General features: G+C 37.2%; 1 protein-coding gene and 1 pseudogene across 9 annotated transcripts in view; one reads left to right on the top strand and one right to left on the bottom strand.

Annotated features, from left to right (window-relative positions):
* The window catches only part of ASPH (aspartate beta-hydroxylase), a 230,019-nt gene that overhangs the window by 30,297 nt on the left and 176,713 nt on the right, over nt 1-23,009 (top strand). For 3 of the 9 annotated variants that reach the window (XM_053558394.1, XM_053558391.1, XM_053558392.1), the window contains exons 2-3: nt 2,699-2,848; nt 6,243-6,311. In XM_053558394.1, the coding sequence (XP_053414369.1) occupies nt 2,699-2,848; nt 6,243-6,311 (219 nt within the window). Of the gene's footprint in view, nt 1-2,698; nt 2,849-4,460; nt 4,506-6,242; nt 6,312-12,949; nt 13,985-22,577; nt 22,620-23,009 lie in introns of those variants that run through there. The other 6 variants (XM_053558398.1, XM_053558399.1, XM_053558393.1 and 3 more) reach the window with 4 other exon arrangements.
* On the bottom strand, nt 16,849-18,403 carry LOC128563984 (NEDD8-activating enzyme E1 regulatory subunit-like; annotated as a pseudogene).

The raw sequence follows: 23,009 nt of genomic DNA, 5'->3' as shown, positions 1-23,009 counted from the left end.
TCGGCCTCCCAGAATGCTAGAATTATTGGCGAGAGCCACCATGCCCAGCCTCATCATGGGATTTTTCTGAATAGTATCATCTTGAATGTACTTTTATTCGTGTTCACGTTTTGAAAATTTAATTACTGAGTAAAATTTGTCTTGCATACACATGCTGAATTAACATGTTAAATGAATGAAAGGCTAACTATATTTAGCCTAGCTTTTTTCCAGTTAACGAGGAAACATACTGGAGATGGTGTCAATTACAGAATATTCAAGAGAAGACAAGGCAAGACCCTTGTTTTACTGAAGTTTAGTATTCCTTTACATAAAAATTTAAATTCGATTCTTAGAAGCAATGAGAAACCAAGGCAGAAGTTCTTAGTCATTAACTATATAGTTTCATCTTTGGAGTAAAGGGATATTTTGGAAGGCATTGTTCTTATACTTAGTGTTATATACGGATGGATATGATGTGTATATGTTATGCATATTTTAAAAAGTTAGTCTTAGAAAAAAGTCTTTATGTTTATAAAAATTTGGTAAATTAAACACATAATACTGCTAACGAATCTGTGGAACTTCCCTGTACCCATTTACAAATATTTTCTTATTTTTAAATTTTTAGTGGTGGTTTATTTTGTTATCTTTTTATAACTTATATGCTTAAGACAACAAAAAATACTGGACATTTTCATTTCTACCACCAACTTTGCAGAAATTCTCATCCACTCTTCCTCTTCCATGGCTGTGTTCAGGGGACAAAATAGTGATGCCGTTTGAAGTTGCTTTAATAGCAGCAATGTGATGTATACCTAACAGGTATTTTTTTTAAATATATAAATTATGTTTTTATATAGCTGACTTTTTATAGATCATGTTGGAAACAAAGTTGGTAGCTATCTGCTACTCGATAGACATATTTTTGCAAATTTGCCTTGTTGTTATTTAGAAATCTGACCCCTTCTGATGGGTATATTACTATTTAAAGAGCACCAGAAGTTGGAGTTATTTGGCTTTTCTTTAAGAATAAAATTTGTTTCATTTAGTCATCGTAACTACATATCCATAGACATAGGCGTATAGATAAATATGTGTGTGGTTGAGTGTACACACACATACACACTCAGACTGATTTAGGTTTTATGGACCCTTTTGAGAAATTTATCTAAGGTGGTTTAAAAATATATATACATTCTTTTAACAAGAGGAATTTTATTTTTTCTTCCAGAAGAATATATTGGCAATATATTCTTGACTTGGCCCACTGGAAATTATTAGTATTATTCACTAATTAGAACTGGACCTGTCTGTCAAAAGCAAGTTCTGGATTAGAGCTAGTGGGGCTTTCTTAAAATCATGTTATTTGACCAGCTCATGCGGATCAAGGAACTCAGGACCATAGAGGTCAGGGTGTGTTCCTAGTTCTACCCAGCTGGCAATGGAGACTTTGGGAGAATCATTTCATCTTTATTCTGGAAAACAGATAATTATTCTTGTCTTTACCCTCAGTCCTTTTCACCCAGGCACTGCCCCGTAGGGGACATGTGGAAATGTTTGGGGTGTTTTTGTTTATCATAAGCCTTGGAAGCTACTTGCTTTTGGATCCAGGCTGAGCCCAGAGGTCACACAGGATGAAGCATTGTCCTGCATAAACATCCAGAAATGCCTCTGGAGACACACTGAGCAGACAGGGCGAGGACTACAGGCAGCAGAGCCCTCGGAAACACTTGAACTGCAGTTCCACATGCCACACGGGGACAAGACAGTGTCTAGCTTTTCTACCTGGTTGATAAGCTTTGTTTTTTTCAGAAGGCATTTAGGATATGATATATCCTTTTAATTTATCTATTGATAACTATATAATATGTACTATATTTTATCTTAAGGGCAATTCAAATATTGTGGTCTGTCCTTTTAAGGACAGAGTTGACTGTTTTCTATTAATATATCACACGACGTTTATGGTTTTATTTATTTGTAGATAAAAGAAGAATATTTACAAAAGAATATAAGGTATATTAAGCATCTCAAATGTGATAAATGGCAGTTTTGTTAGACAGCAGTTTACAGATCTGCTTCCTGCATTGAGACCAGTTGTGAATGAGCCTTCTCCGGTTCTCTGTGGTGCTGCTGGACCCTGTTTAGGAGTAGAAATGGATTGTGTGTATTGTTTCTCTTTGGCCCTGAACTCTGTTTTATATAAATGGTTTCCTTCTTTCTTCTCTTTTTTCTAAGAATATGGAGTGGTTTGAGGGGGAGATGTTCTCTTCTATGGCAGTTAACAGAGCTTTTAAGATTCTACAGAAACAATGGGACAGAGAAAAGAATTTATCTACATTTCTATTTTTTTTTTTAATTTCATTAAGTTGTTGACATGCTCCCAACTTTGCAGGAGATAATATTCAGGTAGTTTTGATAAAGAACTTAGAAGGAAGGACTATATCAGCTTCTTTTTTCAAAAAAATTGATTAGCCCATCAGTAATCTATTTCTTACATTACTTCAAAGTCAGAGTTATATTGTGTTGAGTCTAAACAGAAGCTTTTATGTTTCCAAAAATCTTTATTTTGTTTAACGTATTTTGAAAATGTTTGAAATGATCTACCATTGTGCATACTATCCAATAATAATATTGGAGAAATAATTCAGTTTGAAAAGAGGCCTTCAGTGAAGTGTTTTATATATAATGATATTTGATGTTTATTTCTAAACAGAGACAAAGCATGGAGGACACAAGAATGGGAAGAAAGGAGGACTTTCTGGAAGTTCCTTTTTCACGTGGTTCATGGTCATCGCGTTGCTGGGAGTTTGGACATCAGTAGCGGTTGTTTGGTTTGAGCTTGTTGATTATGAGGAAGTTCTAGGTAAGAATTTTCCTATCACTTTTTATGTGAATTTTTAAGAGAGTAAGTGACATCTTAGTAGTCTTAAATGTTTCTTGTTATCTTTTTTGGTAGTTAATCTCTGTACCCTTTCTCAAAAGACCGGGGATAAAATGGGGTGTGATCAGCATTGTCTTGGAGCCGTGGCTTTTGAATTTCTTTGAACATGACCTGTAGTTAAAAGATAAAAAGCTGTGTACACTGTGTATCTGTCACACAGGTGGTAGTGTTATCAAACAGTACTCATTTTTATTATGTGTAGTACTCTGTAATTTCTTTTTTTTGTTTTGTTCTGTTTTGTGGGTTTTTTTTTTTTTTTTTGGCCAGGGCTGGGTTTGAACCCGCCACCTCTGGCATATGGGACCGGCACCCTACTCCTTGAGCCACAGGCGCCGCCCAGTACTCTGTAATTTCTGTTCAACTTTGTTATAAATTTTAAAAATGCTTGATTATGAGCCACCGAATTTATTTAAGGATGTACTAATGGATTAAAACCATACAATCTGCAAAACCCTTCCTTAGAGAGGGTTTTCAAAGCACACCCTTTGTGTCTGTGTCCGGGGAGGGCGTGTGGATTTGGGTGCTGGGGCCTGTGTGCTGTTCTGAGGAAGTCACCGTAGTACTTCAGATAGTCTCTCCTTTTTACCTCCTTTTTCGCTTTCTCCCTCCATAATCACTGCAATTTTCCATAATTTTTCAATTAGTGATTCTTTATTGTTTTGGGGGTCACATTCTCTTCTCTTCCCCCCACATTCTTTGTTTGTAAATTGTGGTAAAATTCACATAACATAAAATTCTATATTATCAATATTTGAAAATGTACATTTCAGCAACCTTTAATGTATTTGTCATTTTATGCAGCCATCAGCATGATTTAATTCCAGAATATTACTTTTATCCCCTTCCCTCGAAATATTTAATTCCTTTTTTCTCTCTTCTGGCAAACTCTCATCTACTTTCTGTGTATATGGTTTGGAATCAGGCAACATGATTCCCTTTGTGTTTGTGTTTTTGCACTTTGCTTAATGGTTTCCAAGTTCAATACCTATTCTATGTTATTCCTGCATTATAACCCGTAATGTGGGTTTTGCTCATCCATTCATCAGTGATGGATGTTCGGGTTTCCACATTTTTGCCATCGTGCCTCATATGGCCTTCCTTCATAGTAAGCCGATGAAAGATGTGGACCCTGGAAAAAATGCATGTTTGTCTATATACACGGTATTGTCTGGAAGATTCTCCCCTTCCATTGGACCGCCTGTGCTGCCCCTTTACTTGTTACATTATAGTCATCTTTCCTGGAAGAAAAAGGGCAAAGAAGACAAAGAACAACAAAATATATTCCCAATGTTATCTTTCATTGAAATCTTTCACTTTTTTACTTTAAGGAAAATATCTCTGGATATTTTCTGGATAGACTAATAATAAAGGGAGGATTTCAGTCTGGAGACAAACTTCCTAGTAGATCTAGGCTTTTCCTGACCTGTAGTAATCTGTTGCTGGGGGATACAAGCATGTTAGATGGAAGAAAAGATTTTAAATATTTGTACCTTTCACCACAAGTAACAGTTCTTGTGTTTTTACGTGCATGCAGCCAAAGCAAAGGACTTTCGTTATAACTTATCAGAGGTACTTCAAGGTAGGCTACTGGGAATACATTTTACCCTGGGGGTACATTTTACCCATTTTACACATGTCTACCCTCTGAGTCTCTAAAACGTTATTCTACTAATTGAGTTATCACCAGCTGCACTGGAGAATGTGTTAGGGCAATGTTGCCTTAGACGTTTGCATGGAAGGATAGTATTTTCTATCTTTTAATGTTATTCGAGCTCTGTACCATGTATAACCTTGACCTGCACATTGGTATTTTTCATTTTCATAGCAGAAGAAATGACAGCACCTTCATTGCTTCATAATTATTAATACTATCATTTTCAATGTGTGTGCGCTTGCTAAGTCAGACTTCTGCTTAGCAAGTTAACAGTTTTCCTAAGTAGAGCAATGGGTCCGGGGAGATAAAGATTGATTACAGCTACTCTGTGCTGCCTTTTTTTTTTTTTTCCTTTTGAGACAGAGTCTCAGTTTGTTGCCCTCAGTAGAGTTCCGTGGGGTCATACCACACAGCAACCTCAAACTCTCAGGCTCAAGTGATCCTCTTACCTCAGCCTCCTGAGTAGCTGGGACTACAGGTTCCACCACAGCACCTGGCCATTTTTAGAGACAGGATCTAGCTTTGCTTAGACTGATCTTGATCTCCTGAGCTCAAGCAATGCACCTACTTCAGCCTCCTTCAGCTAGGATTGCAGGCATGAAGCCCCTGCACCAGACCCAAGGTCCTTTTTTCTTTATAGTCCAGAGGCCTGCAGTCTTTTAATGTGTTTTGTGTTAATGAAATGCTAACAGTGATGCCAGTTTTTTTGGAATTAGTGCTGTACTTGTTAATGCATTTGAAATATTGCTGCACATTATATGTCCCTCTGTAGTCATTGTCTATCCATTGATAAATTCTAAATCATGCAGATTTTAGGATTTTTTTTAAGGAGGTTGAATGTTATTTAACTATTTGAAATGCTAAACACAGCAGTGCTTTTCATAATAAAGCATTAAATCCTTAAAATATATGTTTAATTCTTTAGGAAGTAAGGCCTTCGAGTATTATCTTCTTAGCATATCTGTTTTAAGCTCTTTTTTTCCCATTAGTAATAGATGGCCAGTGCTAATTTAGTTTTTAAGGAGAATAACCATAAGTTTTCCTTTGTAACTTCAGGAAGCTTCTGGTTTTACTTTTCCGGGAAGGTCTTTATTTTTAAAGGTTGATTTTTATGGTGTTTCTGTTGTAAATCATTATTGTAAGACGTAAAATTACTGTCCTTCTACTTTTGCAACTTAACTTCTGTGGTAATTTATTTGCATTTAGTCTTTGAGGCTTGGTTGATTATTTCTTGTGCTGTTAATATTAACAGTGTGATGAAATTTCATACTTTAGAAATATTAAATGTCATATAACTGTTAGAAATGCATCAATATTGTTTCTTACATGTTGAAAACTTTACCTTAAATATTTTTAGCAGCTTAATAAAAACAGTATTCTGAAGAGATTAGATCAGGGTATTGTTAAACCTTTAAAGAAGATATTATGTCAGTTTTATTTCTTAGAATTTGTCAGGTGAACATTTCCTGGATCTCTGAAGTGAGTTGTTCACCATTTTTAGGTAAGATATACATTTGGCACAGCTTTGGAGGATTAAAAAAGTGGAGAATTGTATCAGTTGGTAACATTTATGACTGAAGGGCAGGACTGCCATCAGGGATAATGCTTTATTAAATTGTTTTTTCCTTTTGTTCCCATCTCTACCATTCCTCCCTCTTGTAGGAAAACTAGGCATCTATGACGCTGATGGTGATGGAGATTTTGATGTAGATGATGCCAAAGTTTTATTAGGCAAGTACACGTTTTAATTTTTCGTTAGTAGTGGTAAAATGCCGGAAACAAAAGAACGTTTTTGCTTTATTAATATTTGTTCAATTATTATATATTTTATTGAAGATATTTTCCCCTTTAATCGCATATTTAATTCCTGTTGAAATTTTAAGTATCTTAATTATTTTTTATGTGTTCATTTTTCAACATTCATTTTACTTTTATGGTAGATATGTATATAGTTCTCACACAGATGCTGTTTAATAAATAGAACAATTTCATGTATGTTTTCAGTCTTAAAGTACTTTATATTCTGAAATTAACATTTGAATATATAGACAATGTCCTAGTCTTTCATATCTGGTAATTATAGGCATTCTTCATTATCATTAGCTGTAATTCACTTCAATTTGAAAATGTAAATTTCTGTAGGCATACATAAATTCATTTTGAAATGAAATCATGGTAGTAAACATCTTAAAATGTTTTAGGCATATTTTATAGGTAACATTAAAATAAGGACTCCTAGAATTTTGACCAGGGGTTCTTATTTTAGAAGTCTTGGACCCCTTCCTGCTCTTTCTGTGATCAGAATTGTCTGTTTTTATCATTGAGCTGTTTGTTGTAATAAATAATGATCTGATATTCTTTTATTTGTTTTAAAATGCTTTTTGCTAGAAAAGATGGTGCTAACTTTATTATGTAAATTTTACATAATATGGCTTCATGTAGCAATAATATATATTAAAACTTTTTTTATCGAAGTCTTTAGAAGAATAATGGATGTGACATGATACTATACACTGAGCTTAATTTTTTTGTGTATATTTTATAGACATAAAAGCACGGGAAGAGACTGTAACCAAAGATACCATTTTCAGTGTATTAATCTTACCGTTCTTATAAAACAACAAGTTCCACTTATAGAAAAGGTTTTAGTTGTGATTAAATGTAATAAAGCATCTTAACCTGCCTTAGTTACTATATTTTCCCTTGTTTTTTTTTTTTATTTTTGAGACAGAGTCTCACTCTGTCACCTGGAGTAGAGTACTATGGTGTCATAGCCCACAGCAACCTCAAAGTCTTGGGCTTATGCAATCCTCTTGCCTCAGCTTCCCAAGTAGCTGACAGGCACTTGCCACAACGCCTGGCTAGTTTTTATATTTTTGTTTTTTGTTTTTTGTTTTTTTTTTTTTTTGTAGAGACAGAGTCTCACTTTATGGCCCTCGGTAGAGTGCCGTGGCCTCACACAGCTCACAGCAACCTCCATTTCCTGGGCTTAAGTGATTCTCCTGCTTCAGCCTCCCAAGTAGCTGGGACTACAGGCGCCCGCCACAATGCCCAGCTATTTTTTGGTTGCAGTTCAGCCAGGGCCGGGTTTGAACCCGCCACCCTCGGTATATGGGGCCGGCACCTTACCGACTGAGCCACAGGCGCCGCCCTAGTTTTTATATTTTTAGTAGAAATGGTGTCTCGCTCTTGCTCAGGCTGATCTCAAACTTCTGAGCTTAAGGGATCATCTGCCTCAGGCTCCCAAAGTGCTAGGGTTAGAGATGTGAACCACTGTGCCTGACCAGTTGATGTTTTCTTAATAATGCTCAGTGGAAGTTAGTGTTTGCTGCTTAATAGTATAGGCTCCTGTTTTAACCTTAGTGAAAATTTCTATGGGATTCTAGTATTACATAACTAAATTTGAGTTTCTGTAAATATATTACATCTTAGATAACTATAATCCTAGAGCATGTGAAAGAAATAAAATTTTATAGAACTTAACATATCAGAATGATGGTAATGTGTTTGCCTATAAATGTTTATTACTCTGTTATATTACTTAATTTTGAATGATGAATTGTGAATAGTGAAGCTTTTTATTTTAAAGGTAACTTCACGTGGGCCAAGTTCCCCCATTTTTGGAAACAATTCTACTTCTCATTTACCGCATTTGATTTCTGCTACAGAAACCACTCATTTCTATAGCCAATTATTACATTAATAACTCGATTTTTAGGGTATTTGAGATTTCAAAAAGCTCTTCTTTTAAAGGTTTTTAATCATCAATAATTAATTGTAACTTAGAAAAGTGCTATTTGCAGTAATAGTATTGGGAAGTCATAAATTGTTCTTTTTTTATAAGAATTATATACTCTGAGGTAGAACCAAATTTGTTGACTCTCTAATCTTATTTAGGTAGTGGCTCTAATAAATGCACAGGGAAAGATAAAGTGAATGTAAAGAAGTCACCGTAGAACCTCCATTGCCCATCACCTCCCTACACAGTCCACCTCCTTATGTTGACCTAATTTTCGTAGGCTGGACATGCACCACATCCATAGACCAGGACAGTAGGCCAGTGCTTTATGTTGACCAATTTGTTCAGTCTCTTGGGTTGTCCACTTACAGAGGTTCTAGTGTATTTTGCTTTGTACGTAAACTAGTTCCTAGAAACAAACAAAAGGTGAACTGTAGCCTCACTCAACCTCTCTAACTTATTTCTGTGGTGCTTGAAGTCTCTGCATGAAATACAACCTAAACTTGAGTTAAATTTTATGACTGAAGTTCTTCCTTGGTCTCTAAGGTCATGTAGCCTCTGTTACTGGCATGATTGCAAAGACAGAGCCTGAGGACATTGTTGGGGGAACAGAGGCTTTAATGGATGCTGTGTGATCAGGAAAAGGTTATGAGGGGCAAGTTTAGCGAGCTTATACCCAAAAGAAGCCAGACTTCTGGGGTCCATTCTCACTGGAGGGGCAGCTTCAGGGTTAAGCTTAAACTTTAAGGGTTTAGGCTTTGAATTAAGGTGGAGGGCGTCTGAGTGGCAGGAGGATGGCAGGAAATGAGGTCGATGAGAGTTTGGCAGTTCAGGTATCGTGAACTTTTGCAGATTGGGCACTTATTAACTTTTTTTGAAGATTCTTAAATCCATATATACCTAAATCTTATAAATTTTGGGGAAATGTATACATTCATGTTTACATTTCTTTCACATTTTAAGGCTTGGCTTTTCTTGCAAAATATACAGAAAGAATTAAATATGTGTGAGTAAATAAAGATCAGTAACTATCACTCATTTTATTCTTTTATTTTATTTTAGTTTTTTTTTTAAGGATATGTAAGTGTAAATTTATTTTACCTCAGAAAGAGAGGGAGTGAAAGAGGGAAAGAAAGTAGGGAAAGAGAGAAAAGGAGTGAGAGGGCGAGACCTAATTTTATTACTTCTGGCCAAGGCCCTTCTGATTCACTTTGAAAATTCAGTAGAACTTCATAGCTGACCATCTGTCTACATTGACCATCTCCTGCAAAGGTCCTCAAACAATGGCCCGCGGGCCACATGAGGCAGTGTGATTGTATTTGTTCCCGTTTTCTTTTTTTACTTCAAAATAAGATATATGCAGTGTGCAAAGGAATTTGTTCATAGTTTTTTTTTTAAACTATAGTCCGGCCCTCCAATGGTCTGAGGGACAGTGAACTGGCCCCCTGTTTAAAAAGTTTGAGGACCTCTGCAAGTGACCTCATTTTCATAGATCAGAGGTGCACCACGTGTACATATCATCATAGCAGGCCTACTTCCTTATGTTGGCCAGCTCCGTGTGTTAGCCAGTTTGTTACAGTCCCTTGGGTGGTCACCTTACAGAGGTTCTACTGTATCTTAAGCCTGGTCTCCATTTACTCAGCTTTCTATTTTCCCTTCTGATTCACTTTGAAAATATACTAATCCTATTAGACATTTACAAAGGTTTCTATTTTTGTGGCTAAATTATCTAAAATAAAGTATCTTTGGTTTTTAGTTTGGATTATTGAAAACTACATTGTTAGGAAATATAGTCTTTAAAACCTTATTTACCAAATAAAATCAACAGGAAAATGACCTGAAGGCTAAATGCTGAGAGTGACATCTGGTTAGAGTGACTGCCCCAGGGACTGCAGGATTGTCCTTTTGTCCCATGACTAGTGCCCAGCTGTCACCTGTCAGGTGCACCTGGAGAGCAGAGGGAAGCCAGGCACACTTTCCAGATGTTTGAGAGACCTTTGCAGACCAGATGGGGGCGCGAGTGAGCTGCTGGGAGGAGAGGACTGGACCTTGCTAAGCCGAAAGCGTTGACACCCTTCTCTTTGACGGAAGCCTCCTCTTAGAGGTTAAGAAGGAATACCCGATATGTTTTCTTTTCTCCTTAGCTTAGTGCTCATGTCTTCAGAACCATGGGAAGGTCTGTGGCTGGTAGACAGTTTGTTCACCTGTTTTCCCAGGTGTGTTGTACATTTCAACCTGTTATACCGAAGGACAGAAAAATTTTAAATTCAATGCTTGGTAGTACTTAAAATATATTGAGAAATGGAGAAAAATAAAAGTGTTTATACTAAATATGTGGCTATTGTGTTTTAAGAGGGAAGAAGAAACAGTGTTATTTCCACAGACACTTGGGTGAGAATGCAGGTCTCTGCTGAAAACATTTCTTACCTGTTAAATTCAGTGAAAAAGCATTCTGGACTTGCTAGGAAAAATTTAATGACTGACTGTAATTTGTGCCCCCCTCCCCTTCCAATACATGAAGAATGGCTTGATGTAGTTCTTCTGACTATAGAGGAGAAAATCCACTGTAATATTTAAAACTTAAATTAGTTGTCATTATTATTCTTTATACGCCAGCCTTGATTTCTGGTAGTTACATTGTGTGGAGAAATTGTGTTTTGTCAAACATTTAAATAACTGACTTAGGTGGTTACAACTGGAAAAGCTTTACAGTTGTGGGTCTTCACATTTCTTATGGCCAGGGCACACCACCACATTGTTCCTCCTCGGAATTATAGGGCCGTGCTGTATATAGCTTAGCAGTATTGGTAAATTTTGATACCCACTGAAGCCAGGACACTTTTCCTTCCCAAAGCCAGTTCTTCACAGGAAAAAAAAAAAGATAAAAAATAATATATAAAGTGATTTCTTTCCATCATGGGGGCCTTTTCTGGGTTCAGTACCTAAAAATGACAGGAGCCTGACAGGCGTCTGTGCGATGGAAGCTAATTTCACAGGTTGATGGGGAGAGGAGTTGCAGATGGTCGGCTAAGGCCTCCATCAAATGTTGTATCAGTACGCAGAGTGAATTATTATTAATAGCTGATGCTTGTCAGTGGCCAGAATTACAGGGCCGTGAGTCAGTTGCCAGAGTTTCTAATAGTTACCATATTTAATAGTGTGAAAAAGTATTTAATTTTAAGTATTAAAATTACTGAAGTTACATAATTTGAGTTCATTTATGCTCATCTAGAGGTTTTCTAAAATCCTGCTAGTCATATAAACTTCCCTAAATTAACTGTAGTTCTTAAGAGAAAACTTTGAGGAAACAAACCTTTTTATTCTGTGTATTACTTATATGCATGTATGTATACACATGACACACTATCTACAGGATGTCCCAAAAGTCACCATGCAAGGGAAAATGGAAACTATAGCAAAATGTATCTTTACTTACAAAATATTCATTACAAAATTTTATAATATATTTACAAAATATTCTGTACACATTGGCCTCTTCTTTCTATACACGCAGCCCGTCTTCTTTCTCACTTATGGTGAACACGTTCGAAGGTATCTGTAGTTATGTGAGAATTACCTTCCGAGCGAGCTGCTCCCTTTCATGGTCCATGTTTCTGAGCTTTCCCATGTGTACCGTAGCCTTCAAGGAGACCCGTAAGTGAACGTCCAGTAGGCAAAGGTCAGGGCCCCTTCCACAGGGGCACAGCAGCCAATCCATGGACATGGAAACCTTTGATCAAGGCATAACTGTGGGCTGATACTGTCGTACAGTGGTGCCTCATCATGTTGAAAATGAGATAAAAACTCTCCGTCTTCATTTAAGAGAGACGGCATTCTGTTATCCTGTAGCATGGACAGTATGAGCTTGTTAATTTTTCCTATGTATGGAGACTTTTGGGATACTGTGTGTGTATATGTGTGCGTGTGTGTGTATAGTGTGCCAAAGAATGTATGCACATTGTAAGAAAAAAATGAATTAAAATTGTAATATGCGATGTATACTGATAACAAAAGATGAATACAAGTCACGTTGGGCACCTCCTGTAATTGCAGATGTCAAGCGTGACTTGAGTATTACAAATTTAATACAGTTTTTCCTTTCTTAACATGTGTGTACATTTTTTGTGCCCTCTGTATATATACTTTTATTATTTAGTATTATTACGTATATATTTTTATTTCAGAAAGTGTTAGTATAATGAACTCTCAATAATATCCCTTGATAAAATGAGCAGATCTGGAGGCTGTCAGAAGTATATGTGTTTTTTCCCAATGCTCCTTTTTATTTATTCTTCCCCCTATTGTCAAGCGATTCTTCCCATTGCCATCTGTTGATTTCGGCTGATACAATTTTGTTAGGTTTTCAACTCAAGTAATGGGAGCAAGTTTGTTGAGGGGCTGGTGGGAATGGTGAGAACTGGTCAGTTGTGGCTGTCGTTGAGTACACGTGGTTGAGAGGTGAATGTCACGCGTGCATTTGAATTGACTACTTTATTTTCCAAAGTGTCTTTTCTGTGAACCTCTGTGGCCGTGATGCCCGTCCTTTTTGAGATTGCCCTTCCTCGCCTGCCTTCTCCCACCTAACTGCTCTCCTTATTCTCTTTTTCTCTCTTCCTTTATTCTTATGTAGGCCTGACCAAAGATGGCAGTAATGAAAATATTGATTCTCTTGAGGAAGTCCTTAATATTTTAGCAGAGGAAAGTTCAGATTGGTTTTATGGTTTCCTCTCATTTCTCTATGATATAATGACTCCTTTTGAAATGCTAGAAGAAGAAGAAGAAGAAAGCGAACCCACAGATGGTGTTGATGGTACGTCACAGAATGAAGGGGTTCAGGGAAAGACTTGCGTCATACTGGATTTACATAACCAGTAACTCTGACTCAGGGACTGAAGTCATTGGCCCCCCCAAACCCGAAGCAGTCTGCTTTTCCTTTTCATTCCTTTGCTTACGCAGGGCTTAACGTGCAGTGGGGCAGTTGTGATCACACGGATGCCCAGAACAGCCACTAGCTAGTCCCTTGCTCGGCTCCCCCATTTCTAGTGAGGAAAGTGGCATTCCTCACTCCTGTAGCAGTCTGCAAAATACAGCAAAAATGGTGTTCTTGGTGGTATAATTGGTTTCTGTATCGTTTTGTTTCAATTTATGTATTTACTGAAGTAAATCTGGAAGCTGAATAGTAGCAAATTGTGTTGTGGTTTAACCCTTGATGCTTGTCTAACACTATTAATTAAGATGATTCTAAGGGACTCACAAAAATGTTTCTGGCATGATAAATAAGTCAAATGCTTCTCTGTTGATCTCTAAAATGACTGATGTATAAAATGGAGGTTCTTTTTAAAAAGCTGGTATTTTTATTGTGATTCATTTAGGTTCATTAACTTGTCAGATAGGTTCATACACATTTCAATGTAAAATTCTGTATTAATGGTGCTTTTAAAATAATTTTAAAATAACTTCATGTTTTTCCTTAGGGTAGTTAAATTATTATATTCAGATAGTAATTAGAAATATTTCTGTCTCTGAAAACAAAATTTATTTTTAATTTCATTTCCAAATATACATCCAGAAAATTTGTATTTTTTTTTTTAAGTAGGCATATTACACGAGAGGGAAAAACGTGAATATGTATCTTAAATAATGTACATATTAAAATTATTCATCCAAAATAAAGTTTTTTTTCATTTTTTCCTTTATTTATTCACTGTCATTTTTTGGCTTAGATATGATATGAGTTTTAGAATTAAAAATTAAATTTATTATTTGGCAATTCTATTTTAGCAGAATAATTTTTTCCCACTAAGGAACCTTGTAAACCTTATAAACATCTTTAAATCAATTACTTTAAAATGAGCTCAATATTGCTTTAATAATAATAAAATGCATTTCTTAAAATGAGAGTTCACTCATTTCCTGCTTAAGCAAACCTTTAAGCTTGAAAAGGGGCAGGACCTAAGACCTTTTGGTTTCTCACATTCTTTGAAGAAATATTTTTTGTGTTTTTAAATCTTTTTTGACCCTTTCTAAAATTTTGCTTAGCTTTGATTCCCCATAGAGTTTAAAATCTGAAAATATTTGCATTTTTTTACATTGAACTATAATATCTACTTTTCAAATATTCCTTGTTTTTCTATATTTGATCAGGTTATTTTCAGTAAGTTTACCATTCATCCTGAGGGAAATAGGATTAAACAAATTTAATTTTTTGTTTTGTTTTGTTGTTAGAAATCACTGTTGGAGGTTATCATAATGATAACCTGAAAGTAAAAGTCTCAAATCAGAGCCCAAGACATCCATCCCCTCTGCCCGTTATTTGCAAATGTTGGGTGATTGTTCAAGTTGCTGATCTTATTAAAAAAAAAACAAAAAAACATTCCGTAGCTACTTTTGGCTATGGATATGCACATGGTTCATTAGACAGTAATCTCTTAAAGTTTAAGTGGCTATTAAAACTCATTTTTCAGGAAATATGTTTTACTCTGTTAATGTTCCTGGCAATTGAAAGTGTCTGATTTTCAAGTAACCCAGCACTGTTGATGAGCCATCACTGAGTATAATGTTCTGTAGCAGATGTGTATCATGTAATAATGTTCTTTCTGGAAGTTTCTTCAGCCTTTGTCCATATTTATTGTGTCTTCTACTTTGAATTTGAGTACTGTGAAATATTAGAGTTAATTAGGTTTAAACTCAAAAGCAATCTTAGGCCCCGCTCAGTGAAATTCACTTAGCCAAGTGTGTAGGATACATCTTTAAAAGCAATTCTACTAATGTGTCCTTAATGCTAACATTAGAAGATATTTGATCAGTTAATGAGAAGTAAGTAAATTTGTGTGTCAAAAATGTTTGGAATTATTTATTTCTCATCAGGCTTTTTTTTTTTTGTCATGATACTAATGCACATTTTCTGTACAGAAATTAATTATGCTTCATTTTTGTAATTGAAAAAAAAGAATGTGAGATAATAATTTGCCATTTATTTTGTACCACTTCTGATCAGCCCCTTTGAACAACCTCCAATGAGGGGAGAAATACAAACAGCTGATGAACCCCTGACTTCTGTGACTCCTTCAACTTGTGCCTAAGGCTTTTGTGTGTGTGTGTGAGAGAGAAAATAAAGTTGTTTGCAAAAGGGTGATACAAAGTATCTTGAAGCTGATCAAAATTATTTTGCTTCAATTTTATTTATTATGTGTTATAATTTTCATTTTTAAGGGTTAATTTTATACTTTTCAGTTTCATAATAGAAATATTTTTCCAGCTCATGTCTTTTAAACTTAGGAAATAAAAGGCAAAAATGTATCTTTTGCATTTGCACATTTACTTACAATTGTGGAATTTTGAGTCACACTGTATTTCCTCTGCGGTTTTTTAGTTTTGAGCAAGGAAATCCTGCGACCGGGCTTTGTGTTGAGAGGTAGTGTTGGCTCTTCAGAGTTGCTGCTCTTGCTTCTTGGATACACTGACATTTCTTCGACTGAAAAGACACTGAGTCCTCTGGAGTTTGGCACAAAAACAGGGCAGTGACTCCCGGGGAATCCTTTCTGCACTTTAGCTTCTTTCAGCCTTGATTTTCTTTGGGACGTGAGTGGCGTCTGTCAGTCAGAGAAGGGTCTTCTGGGTGCTGATGTCACCCAGTCCCCGAGGCCTGCCCCCCTGCTGGCTGCCCGTGGGGATCCTGCAGACACCCCTGTGCTCAGGACACAATGGAAGGCTGGACTGTCCTGCTTTTTTGTCTTGTCCTTGATTCTTTATTCTAGAAATTACTTCCCTTTCTTACAGAGCTGTATCCAGATGTACAAGAAAAACATTTACCTGTTTGATTTCTGGTTTATTTTTACTTGGGGTTAGGTAGACACAACAAAATGTTTCTGTGTCTGTCCTGCTGTGTATAACCTTGGGGGAACTAATCAAAAGCAGATCAGCCACAGGCAGTTATTCTTAACTTGATCACTTGGCAATTATACCTTAGAGCAGCGGTTCTCAACCTGTGGGTTGCGACCCTTTGGGGGTCTCCTGCATATCAGATATTTACATTACGATTCATAACAGTAGCAAAAGTTGCAGTTATGAAGTATTAACGAAAATAATTTTATGGTTGGAGTTCACCACAAGAGGAGGAACTGTATTAAAGGGTCGCGCGACATTAGGAAGGTTGAGGACCACTGCCTTAGAGGAGCAGATGCTCAATGATCTCTTCTAGGTAAGACTCTGGGCTAGATCCATAAGTCTGTAAAACATATGAGATTTTTTTGGTAATTTGGCTGTGGAATCTTCTTGGATCATAAAGCATATTTGAAACACTGTAAGAAACTCGGTGACTGAGACTTTATTTTCCTAAGTTGATTGGTGGAACAAGTATGCTAAATTTTCTGCCTCTATTATTTGGTGAGATAACCATGTACTATGTAACTCACTGGTGGACTCCTTGAATCTGGGAACCAGGTCTTAGGCTTTATTTGAATCACTCTTCAAAGCTGAGGGCCACATGTGATATTCATTAATATCATATGAATTCTATCATATGCTGATGTTAGTTCAAAAGAGTAAGAGCCTCAGGAGTTCCTCATTGCATAATCAAATACTGAGTTTCATTTTGATTTTTTTTTTTTTTACAAATGAGAAAAATGTTTATTCAGGAAACAATTTAGCAGCTCTCCTTTAGCAGAATTTTACACACTAAGACAAGAAGTACATTTTCAATCAATAAGCTACATAGGGTGCTTCTTCTACAACTGGAAAGTTGCAGAAGTTTGTGACATGCCACTATAAATGTAAGTATTATTAAAAATTACAAATTGTTTGGTGATTATTTTGATAACCTCTTGAGCAGCAGCTCCTCCCAAGAATGCAGCAATGATATGTGGCTCAGCAGCTCCATATCAGCAAAATTCATGAACATAATCGTCTTTCACCGTTACAGATAAACCATATTCTTGAAGGAAGCCAGTGAAACAAGACTTTAATTTTCCTATATCTTCTTCAACTTGATAGTTCGATATCCCAGGATATTTACCATGTTGTTTATGAAATCTATCAACAGCCCGTAACATTAAGCACCACACTATTTCATTATCTGGATTGTCCATGCTGGAAATGATTTCATCCTTGTTAACTGTGTCCAAACCATATTCTTCAGCTAAGGATCGACATCTTACCACTCCAAGAAATGCAGAATTGCTGCAGAGTAATTTTCATTCTTTCTCTGAAATGGACTCTGGTGCCTTGCCAATGGACTGCAGCAATTTGGCTACATGATTACCCACAGTAGCAGCATCTTTCTTTGCTTTTTCAAGGTAAACATTTTGAAGTTTTATATATTTGCTTGAATCTGCAATCATATCAGGAATTGTGCCCCCAACAGGTAAATTTCCTTGACCTTCTTTGGCGACAAATTCCTTTAAGGCATGGGCTAAAATGCAAAATGATGGAGTCTGTTTGGTGATATTTATGCAGCGATCATCGTTAAATGTATCTTCAATACTGCTTGGGACCTGACTTGTATGTAGTGCTGTATTCACATTTTTAATAGCTTCTTCAAAATTCTCTTCATCTTCTGAAGCCCCATTTTCATTCTTTAGAATTCGCCATAGAAGAATTCCAAATGGCTGCGCTCTGTTTGGATTTTTTTTTGAAAACCAGCTTAAATAAGTGATAAAATCACTGGATTTTTTTTTTTTTTTAAAGAAATGACATTCTCAAGTTCGTGCAACAAACTGATCTGTGGTAACAAAGGTCTGCGGGTGACCTTCCCAGGGTCTCTCTTGTATTTGAACCTGCATTTCACTTGGTTCAAATGCGAAGTCTCTGGGTGTAATCCCTGTCTGCTCTTTCTGTTCCGTTCTTTTATGTTGTGATTCTCCCTTTCTGCTTACTGTAGATGGTTGGTGGGTTTGTAGCTGATGGGTTTTTATTTTTTTTTTTAAGAAACATTCTGTAGTGTTACCATTACATCTATTACACAATAAACAGGAAATGGATGTGCTGTCATGACACTTACCAAGCATAGACACCTTTTCAGGAGCAACAGTTGGCCTGGCTCACAGGACCATGACTTGGACATGGGGGGCCTCTTTTTGCTATGCATGGTCAATGGTGAAATGACTGTGTTGTTCCCATATGGGAAAGAAGGCGGCGAGAGAGAAATTGAGGCTCAGAGTGAGGTCTCGCCACTAATGGTGAGAGTGTCTGAAATGATGTGGGCGTGAGGTGATGTCCACACCACCAGTTCTGAAGCTCCCTGCATGTTTGCAGTAACCACTTGGGTGTCTGTAATGGAGCCAGTCTTCTTAAATCAGGTCCAATGTGTGTGGTAGAACCACACGTCCGGCCAATGGCTTAATGATTCCACCACTTCAATTTCGGAGAGAACATTTCATTTTGAAAATGTTGATGGGGCAGAGGCTCTGAGGGAGTTGCCAAAATAGCATAAATAGCCTTTAAGCAATTTATTCTGTGAGAACGTAAGACCTGCTTTTTTTCGAAGTTCTGTGTGAGAATTCTCCAATTGTTACAGGACTGTTAGTAATAGTCACCTTAAAAACCATCAGAATAAACATGCAAGTGTGAAAAGGGAGCAAAACATGCGGTTTCTTTGTGCCATTCTCTTTGACTTCGACCACATCCTAATGCTTCTTTGATGACTGCCTTACATTGGAACATGTTCTACCAATAGAAACAACTGTTAACCAGATGGATCACAAAATACCAAGATGCTTCCCTTTTTGCCCTAATTGGTAGAATATTCTCCATACTACTTGGAAATTATTTACAAAGAGTCATCCTGTTGTCATGAATTGTATTGTTAGATAGAATTGTTTCCCCTCCCACCCCAGGAGCTGGCTTATGGTTGTAAAGAGAACAAAGGAGCGAAAACTGGGCGTGCTTGCCTGTGTGGGGCACTGCAGGAGGAAGTTGGAAATGGTAGAACTGAATTCTGTCAAGAATTAGGACGAGGAGAAAAGTGGGTCTTCCACGCCAGCCTTGTGGGTTCCTCTGAGGCCCCCAATCCCATGTTGGTTTTTTCTTCACATGTCACCAGCCCTGGATTCCCCATCACTGACCCATTTCCCCATCACTGCACTTTACAGTGTTGCTGAGAAGAACATCTTTCATAAAGTTGCCTGAATTAAACCTCTGTGGAGAGCTTGCTGCTCACATAGCTCCTTTCCTTGGTAAGCTCACTGAACCTTTTCCACACTCTTCCATCTTTCAGGGCTGTTTTATTCATTCTGCTGTCGATTTTGCCTTTTGCTTTCCTGAGCTAGTCAGCTCTGGTTTGGGTTCCATTATCTGCTCTCGTCTGTTTACGTGACTATCTCAGAATTTTTTGAGCCACTGTCTCCTCACTCGTGTGTCATTTTCTCAGACGTTGCATTTTCTGGTTTCTAAAGCTGACCCTTCCCTATGCTTGTACCTTCCCCTTCTGACCTCCTCACTTTTCCCTTCTCTCACTGCTCAGCTTCTTTTTATTAGAAACAAAACTATAAGCCTTAAAAAAAAAAAACAACACACTCAAATACAGATAAAATCCTTCAAGCCTTTGCTGCTCTTCTGGCCCCTCAGAATCTTGAGAGAGCCCATGTACAGTTAGTTTTCTCCTCAGGAGGTGAGGGAGGCCTTGAGAGCACCTCAGGTTTGGGGGTCACCTTTCTTCCCACCTGTGTTTTTTCACCTTGCGGGGTGACTGCCTTCCCCACTGCTTGTAAACCGTAATCTGAAGACCCTGAGGGTCGTTTAGTGACCAGCACAATTCAGTAGTGTCCTCATCATAAGCTTGGCCCAGGCCTTCCTTCCTAAAACTGACCCTTTCCCTTTATAAGGCAGGATTTTCTGACTCTCACCTTCTTTTATTGTTACCTGGGGCTCCTTTGATCATTTCCTGTTTTTTGGTGTTGTGATTTCTTCTTGTCTTTGCACTTTCCACCAGAGACTGAATATGATGATTGGTTAAATGTTTACCTCAGTCTTTACGATGTCAAAGATACTGAAAAATTATTGATTTTATATATATATATATATATATATATATATATATATGTTTTAGGTTCAGAAAAGATAGCAGAAGATGATACTTTGGAATTTTATGTGGTACATTGAGCTGTGTTAATTCGTACCACAGGAAGGATTATACCCAAATAAGAAACATTTGAAATATACTTGGGCGGCGCCTGTGGCTTAGTGGGTAGGGCTCCAGCCCCGTATACCGAGGGTGGCGGGTTCAAACCCAGCCCCGGCCAAACTGCAACAAAAACTAGCCAGGCATTGTGGCTGGCACCTGTAGTCCCAGCTACTTGGGAGGCTGAGGCAAGAGAATCGCCTAAGCCCAGGAGTTGGAGGTTGCTGTGAGCTGTGACACCACGGCACTCTACCGAGGGTGACAAAGTGAGACTCTGTCTCAAAAAAAAAAAAAAATGAATTATACTACTCGTTGCTTTTTAAAAATGCTTCATAACTAATACAAAGTTAAGAAATATGTTGGCTGGTTCATGAGGAAAGTTAACTCTAGCCCTTTCATCAGTTCAGGGTCTTTTAAACGGAGCAGTGGGGATGGGGAACAGGCAGTCTAGTCTTTATCACTCTTCTTATTGTGGGGGAATGTTCAGGAGTCAGAAGGGGGATGTTAGTCTTAAATGTGCTTTAATGCTTTATGCTGATTTCTTTTACACATTGAATAATATGTATTTAAAAGTTGGTATTACACAAATAGATTTGATTTCATAGGTGGATTTTATTCGGAAATGAACTTTAGTGGAGAGTGATCCAAAATACCATTCAGTATTATAAGATAGTAGGTGCTATTTTCAGCAGAGTTTAGGAAAGAATCAAATACTGTCTGGAAAAGAATAGTCATACACATACTTCCTGGTATGCTGATCTACATATTTCAATTAGCTGCTCAGGTACAACCACATGAAACAGTTACCTCATTTCTTTTTTTTTTAATGTAGTTAATGGTAAGATATGCTAACACTTTGTTCAAGAATGGTGATGCTTAGGATATTTTGACCAGAATAAATCACCATTCTCAAATGTATTACCTAGGGCGGCGCCTGTGGCTCAAGGAGTAGGGCGCCAGTCCCATATGTCGGAGGTGGCGGGTTCAAACCCAGCCCTGGCCAAAAAAAAAAAAAAAAGAAATCTTCAAATGTATTACCTCATGTGGTGGAAACAAATGAATAGAGAGAAAGGGGAGGGAATTTAGGAACAGAGGCGGAGGAGGAGGACAACAAAATAGGGGTACAAACATACTGAAAGTGGGAGCGCGACTGTGGTTTTGAGAAACATACAGTGTGGGTTCTGCAGCTTACTGCAGGAGGAAATGTCAGGCGTCTCAGAGGGGTTTCCTGTGACCTCACTCGAGACCTTCGTTCTCGAGTGGCAAGTTGTGTGTGGTCCTGCCCGCCTTACCCGGGAGGTGCACACTGAGCACCACACTTCCATCCCTGCTATGCTTAGAAAAATGGATTGGCAACTTGGAGTGCCACTTTGGAAAATTTGCCAGTGTATGAATATAAAATAGCACTTACGTGACCAGGAGATAGAATTGGGAAGATGGGTTCAGTGGGTTGCTGAATACAGCCTGGTTGGATGAAGAGTGCTCTGGGAGATACATGGTATTGATGTTTGTTGGAGAGTCAACAATAAATCCATTACCAGAACTTTTCATTTGCCAAGAGAGGTAATAAAAAGCCGTTGATAAGTTTTTAGATGAAGAAGTTATGGACCTACAGAATAGTGTCATTTTTTCTTGCTTATGTAATTTTTTTTTTTAAAGAAAGTTTGGAGTGATGGGCAAAAGCAAAACAGTAAATATGAAAATTCTATCAAAATCTGTTCTTTCTGGATGGCAAATGTGATTGCCTAGTGAAGTAAGGCCCTCAGTCCTTCACCTGAGTGTTTGTTATTGGTCATCTGTGGCCCGAGCACAGGCCCAGGACCAAGGGTGAAATAGTGTTTCTAATGCCAACAGTTCTTGAAGGTCTGAGGCTGCCAGTACTGTGGTTGATTAAATCATAGGCTGATCGCAATGCATTTATCTGTTAAAAATTAGTAAAAGTAAGGCTTTAAAGTGACATGTAAATGTTTATAATATTATATTTATAATATAAATACTTATATATTGAAGGAATATTTTAATGGTGAATTTAGATAATTTGTTTCATAGCGGCATCAATTTAATCTATTTTGTAGATGCTTATTTTTGCATTCCTATAACATTTTCTGTTCATAACCTATTTTCATCTTGTAAATACCAACAGAAGGACCTGGTGGGGTAGCCAAAAGAAAAGCTAAGGCTAAAGGTATTTTTTGTTTTTCAAATTAGCCTTGAATGAATGCTTAAAAATGCATGACGGTTTTTGGGTATGTTCTGTAATTATAGCTACTAATGCTAAACATTATTGCTTTTTGGTTTTGTTTGGCTGCACCTTAGGTTATAAATTTTATCAAGACTTTATTGAAGAATTTTTATCCTCAATCTTATGATCACAAATAATTTCCTTTTCACATTATTAGAACTTTGTATTAGTCTTTATGAATTATACTATATCAAGCAATATTTGTTCAGTTTACACGTACACATCCTAACTTGCTCCCTAAAACTTTCCTTAACTTAACTTACTGCTTGAATTACTACTGGGAAAAGATGAAGTCTTCAATGATGGTCTAAAAGCTCTCAAGATAGTCTGTCT

This window comes from Nycticebus coucang, chromosome 13 (assembly GCF_027406575.1).
Source record: "Nycticebus coucang isolate mNycCou1 chromosome 13, mNycCou1.pri, whole genome shotgun sequence".
NCBI lineage: Eukaryota > Metazoa > Chordata > Mammalia > Primates > Lorisidae > Nycticebus > Nycticebus coucang.
Note: the sequence above shows the minus strand (reverse complement) of the source record. Positions and strands in the feature narration are given on the sequence as shown.